Consider the following 6,000-nt stretch of genomic DNA (forward strand, 5'->3'; position numbering starts at 1 on the left):
TCAGTGCTAGCCAGATTCCTAATGAAGCAAGTTCTTACAGTGGGTAGCCACTCTCACATCATGTTGGATTATCATTGGGCTGGCTATTGATCCTCTTATCTAAGAAGTTACTAGAAATATTTCTACAAAATATCCTATTTTTAAAATTTTTACATGAAAATTCAAACCTGCCGTTAAATGGTACCCCTTAGTAGAATTTAGTGCCAGTTATAAACTTAATGAAGCACATTATAACTAGATTGTAATGGTGGAGGGAGGGGGAGAAGAGGGAGAGGTCAGAGCATCCTTGACTTTTTTTTTCTCTGAAATCTCCATGGGCTTTCCAGTTTTGAATTGTCAAAAATATGAACGGATGCCCTTTGAGATGGGGGAAAACCTTAGCACTCCAGCTTTCTCATTTATTAAATTTTAAAGCTTGTTCAAGCTGGATCTAGGCCTGATACCCTGACTCTGTGAACAGGATTAATAAGGGACTAGGATGTGAGCGATCTTTCTCTGTTTCTTCTAATAGGGCAATAAAATGTCACTGGCAGACGCCGGTGATGCTTTCTTCCTGAGGACAGCAGAAGCTATTACTTTCCTGTGATTGCTTGGATTTCTGTCAGTCCTTGCACTTTTGAGTCACATTATTAAAGCTTTTCTCACATCTTATGCCATCTCCTTCAAGGCTTGCCCTAAATTTTTGAAGCTATTTATGAGTAGTTTAGTACATCTGGCTATTCCTACGTAGGTGACCCAAATTCAGTTCTGGCATATGAAATAAATGAAGCTTTTGGGAAACCACAACTCTGTCTAAATTTAGGGGCTGTCAATTATTTAACTGGATAGAGATCTTAAAACTGGAGTCTAATCCCTGACCTATTTTAAGTATAGTAAGTCCAGAGGAAGAACCTGGTCATCTACTTCACCCATGCTGACTCTAGAGGTTTCCAGTCATATGAGAAAAGTGAAGGAGATGATTGCCTTCCAGTGATTCCGAGATTGCCCATGAATATCTTCCCTGATGACTTAACATGACCATTGAATTTTTTTACCAGAAAAATTTCAAACCTTTGAAAAGGCAGTGCCTCAGTGGGAAGGGTGAATTACTGAATTGTCAATTCTTCATTCCATAGTGTGAATTAAGTAATCATAGATTAACAAGAGAAGGAAACTAAGGACTGGTAATTTTTGATGGTGTGTGTGTGTGTGTGTGTGTGTGTGTGTGTGTGTGTATAGGTGGGAGAAGGGAGCAAGGAGAGAGATGTATGGAAACGGTTTATTTTCCACAGGTCAAAGGATATTAAGAGTTGAAAGGTGTCTTAGAGACCATTTAATCCATACTTTACAGAGGAAGAAAAGTGAAGTCCATAGAAGTTTAAGTGATTCACCCAAGTTGTGCATCTACTTTATGAGCTAATGGCAGCGTTGAGACTAGAATCTGGGTCTTTTGGTTCCTAATCTAATATTGTTTTCTATCAACCATGTGGCAAAGGGACAGTGGAGAGGAAAATTTAAAAAAAAAAGCAGATGGGCAAATATGAGCTAACTACTGACTTTGTTGCCCAGGACCAACCACATTCTGTGGTTTCCAGAAGGAATACAATCAGAAGGTTTAGAGCAGGGGTGGGGAACCTGCGGCCTTGAGGACACATGTGGCCCTCTAGGTCCTCAAGTGTGGCCCTTTGACCGAATCCAAACTTCACAGAACAAATCACCTTAATAAAAGGATTTGTTCTGTAAAACTTAGACTCAGTTAAAAGGCTGCACTCAAGGACCTAGAAGGCCATGTGTGGCCTCAAGGCCGCAGGTTCCACACCCCCTGATTTAGAGGCAACTTACTCTACTTTACATGGATGTTCTGAACTTTTCAAAGTAGTTATTAAAAAAGACATGTAATTTTGCATCATTATTGGTACTGAAGTTAGCTCCAGCAGGAATTATGGAAGAGAAGGCAGCATAGTACATATAAATGGAGAGAAAGAGTAGTAGTAAGTGGTCTAAGAGTCAGGAGCCTGGGATTTTCATCCTAGCACTGAAAGCATTGGACTGTGTGATCTGGACAAATCACATAATCTCCATGGACTTCAGTTTCTGGGTGTGTAAACAGGGAATTTGGACTAGACCAGAGGTTATTAATCTGTGGTCTGTGAACTTGGTTTTTATTTTTATTTTTTTTCACATTTTATTTATTTATTTATTTGTTTATTTTTATTTATTTATTTTTAATTTTTTTTTCCATATACTTTTGAGTTGAAAATTTTTTCTCCCTTTTTCTCCCCCCCCCAAGACGGCGCACAATCTGACATAGGCTTTACATTTACATACCCATTAAACATATTTTCACATTAGTGAAGTTGTAAGTAAAAATTAAAACCAATAGGAGGAACCATCAGAAAGATGAAACAAAATTCAACTTAAGGTAAAATTAAGTGAGAGCGATTCGACTTCCATAGCTCTTTCTTTGGATGTGGACAGCATTTTCCATCCTGAGGCCTCTGGAGATGTCTTAGATCCTCATAATGCTGAGAAGGGTTCAGTTTAACATTCTTAGTCATTGTATAACGTGGCTGCTATTGTATACAAAGTGCTCTGGGTTCTGCTCACTTCACTCAGCATCAGACCATGTAAGTCTTCCCAGGTTTTTCTGAAGTCAGCCTGTTCATCATTTCTTATAGAACAATAGTATTGTGAACTTGGTTTTTAAAAAATATTTTAAAAATGATTTCATTATAATTAGTTTCCTATGTGTTTTATATATTTTAGGAACATTGCTCTGAGAAGGGCACCATAGGTTTCACTAGCCTGTCCAAGGTGTCCATGACACAAAAAAGGCTAAAAATCCCTGGGCTAGATGATTTCAAGGTGACTTGAGGCCAGGGGTGAGGGACCTGCAGCCTCAAGGCCACACTGCAGGTTCTCCAGCCCTGCTCCAGACTATAAGACAGGAGGACTTATTTTATTTGTTAAGATATAAACGCTTTGAAGGCTGGTGTTAACAGTTTCTCTGCCTATCCAGGCATAGGTTATTGTGAAAGCCTGGAATGCCTTACCAAGTGAGGGTGTAAATGTTCTATGGAGCTTTGGGAAAGTGATCTTATTTGGAAGTAGGTGGAGAGATTAGATGTCATTTTTAAGCCCTCTGATAAAGGCAAATTAACTTGTGCACAGAAGCAGTCTTTCCTGATTGTGGCACATACCTACAAGTTTCCTTTGTTTTACAGACAGACACTAAACCAGTGCAAATGATGAATATAGAAGCTACATTTTGCATGGGCAACATCAAAGATATAAACTGCAAGGTCATAGAACTTCCCTTTCAAAATAAGCACCTAAGCATGCTCATTTTACTACCAAAAGATGTGGAGGATGATTCAACTGGATTGGAAAAGGTAAGGAATCAAGGTGATGCTTTCATATATAATCACTTCCTTGTAACAGGAAAACAGCTATAAAATCCACCATTTGGGGATTTGATGAAACCTAGGTTGCCTTGATGGGGAGCAGCGAGGAGGCATAGTGAATAGAGTGTTGGAAGAGGAGTCAGGGAGACTCTTCTTCCTGAATCCAAATTTGGCCTCCAACACTTATTAGCTGTGTGACCCTTGGCAAGTCACTTAACCCTGTTTGCCTCAGTTTCCTCATCTGTATAATGAGCTGGGGAAGGAAATGGCAAACCACTCCAGTATCTTTGCCCCAAGAAATCCCATCATCTCAAATTACTTTGTGTATTTTGTATCTACTTAGATGTGCATGTGCAAGCTCCATGAGGGCAGGGACAGTAGTATTTTTTTTTTTAATTTTCATATCCCGGGTGCCTTTGCCAGTTCCTGGCATATGGTAGGTACTTAATAAATGCTTATTGATTTGATTTGTCATTTTTATGTTTGGAGTTGAGGTAAAGAAGGATTTTTTTCCTCTTATGCCCCTTGGTAATAAACTATGCTTTGCTTTTTTCTTCTTTCAGGTTGAGAAAGAACTCAGCCCTGAGACTCTTCAGGAGTGGACCAACCCCAGTACAATGGCCAGTGCCAAAGTGAAACTTTCAATTCCTAAATTTAAGGTGGAAAAAATTATTGACCCTAAAACAGATCTGGAGAGCCTTGGAATGAAAAATGTCTTTGATGAAAGTACAAGTGATTTCTCAGGGCTATCAGAGACTAAGGGAGTGGCTTTGTCCAATGTCATCCACAAAGCCTGTTTAGAAATATCAGAAGATGGTGGCGATTCTATAGAGGTACCAGGATCTCGAATCCTGCAACATAAAGATGAATTCAATGCTGACCACCCATTTATTTATGTCATCAGGCACAACAAAACACGCAATATCATTTTCTTTGGAAAATTCTGCTCTCCTTAACCCTGACTTTTACACAGGTGCAGGTTTCTATAAACTTTGCACCCAGAGAATTACTTTCTAACTTTGGCATGTTATTAATATTTTTGGAGCAGGGAGCAATAAATACTTTTCATATGCAGTCATCACATAGAATAGCCCTCTTTGTTTAAAGCTATTTTTTTATTTCACTCCTTTCTCAAAAAAGAGAATAAGGTGAATTTTTTTAAACAAAAAAATTATCATACAGATATAAATATTTATTTGGTAATTGTTTGTTTGGGGACTACTCTCAAACATCTCCAGAGGAGCCATCTACAGGGGATGAGCTTCTGCCATTGGTCATTGAGATGTAGCAAATTCTGGTAAGGCTAGTTCTAGGTGCAGATTTGGATGGAGTGAAAGATTTAGTGCATGTGATTCACTGATGTTATTACAGAGGGCAGTGCAAGGGTTGACTGGGCTGGGAATATGGGGGTCTGTGGCAGACTTTAGAAGCCATGCAAAAATGGGGTCTTGACAGAAATTTTCATTTGGTTTAGTTCTGCTTAGTGGCTCTAGCTAGAGAATAAAGCAGTCTGTTGTTGCAGAGGGTGAACTCTTTCCTAGAGTGTATCTGGTTGGTGTTGTGCCCACCAAAAGGTAGCAGTGGATTCCAAGTGAAAACAAAAGAGTTTTGGACACCTGATGTCAGGTCCCTCCAATGCTTGCAATCTGTTACAATTTGAACTAAAAAGACCTTTTGAGCTTGGGAAGAAAAAGGCTGGGAATTGGACTCTTGTCTGGCATGATGGTGGGAAAAGAAGGGGAACTTGGTAGGTTTTTGCAGAATAAAACTCAAATCATAAAGGGCTCTTGACCCTTTACCATTCTATGATGTTTCTAACTTGAGGGACTGATTCAGTGAAGGGTTTGGTTGGGATTTGGAGTTAATGGGCATTTGTAAAGCAAGTTTGGTAAGTTACTAGCACAACACAGATCCATCTGTTAATTCTGGGCAAAAGGAATATGATTCCTTGACTAATGGGTTACTTTGTGACAGGGATCCTCTGTCGAGTGTCCTATAAATAGCTTTAATTTCCATCTCTATTTTCTTGCTGCATGTTTTTGGTATTGAGTTCACCTTATCCTATTCAGAATAAAAGTATTATTAAATTAAATGTCTATAGCTTTCTTCCTATCATGCCTGCCATTTAAGAGGACACAATTGATGTGACTTTATATAACATTCTCAGTTTTTAAATGTCATAATCAACCCTTATTGTAGGGGAAAAACACATAGGAATATCAAAGATGAAGGGGACAGAGAGGTCTGACTCTAGAAGTTTAGAGATGATGAAATTTTGAGGCTCAAATGAACATTTGAGAATGGGAAGGAGCTTTGGTGACCATGTGGTCCAATCCATATGTAAAAAGAATCATTACCTGACAGGTGGTTGTTCAACCTGTGCTTGAAGACTTAAGAAGAGGAAGGGATCCATTACTGCTCTAGGTAGCTGTTGGACAGCTCTCGTTGTTAGGAGCAACTTCTGCTGATTTTCTTCTACTTCAGCCCTCTGAGCCAAATAGAACAAATCCAATCCTTTCTCCACATGACAGCCCTTCAGATACTCAAAGACAGCTATTATGTCCCTCCAGTCTTTTTCCCCAAACTACCCCACTTTCTTCACCAAATTCTCTCAAGG

General features: G+C 39.1%; 1 protein-coding gene across 2 annotated transcripts in view; it reads left to right on the forward strand.

Moving 5' to 3' along the window:
• SERPINB5 (serpin family B member 5) overlaps window positions 1-5,475 on the forward strand; it is a 39,608-nt gene extending 34,133 nt beyond the window's left edge. For both annotated transcript variants that reach the window (XM_020995823.2, XM_020995824.1), the window contains exons 6-7: window positions 3,204-3,371; window positions 3,947-5,475. In XM_020995823.2, the coding sequence (XP_020851482.1) occupies window positions 3,204-3,371; window positions 3,947-4,339 (561 nt within the window). In that variant the 3' untranslated portion in view covers window positions 4,340-5,475. The remainder of the gene's footprint in view (window positions 1-3,203; window positions 3,372-3,946) is intronic.
• The last annotated feature ends 525 nt before the right edge of the window (window positions 5,476-6,000 follow it).

This window comes from Phascolarctos cinereus, unplaced genomic scaffold (genome assembly GCF_003287225.1).
Source record: "Phascolarctos cinereus isolate Bilbo 61053 unplaced genomic scaffold, phaCin_HiC Scaffold_4;HRSCAF=312, whole genome shotgun sequence".
NCBI classification, from domain to species: Eukaryota; Metazoa; Chordata; class Mammalia; order Diprotodontia; family Phascolarctidae; genus Phascolarctos; species Phascolarctos cinereus.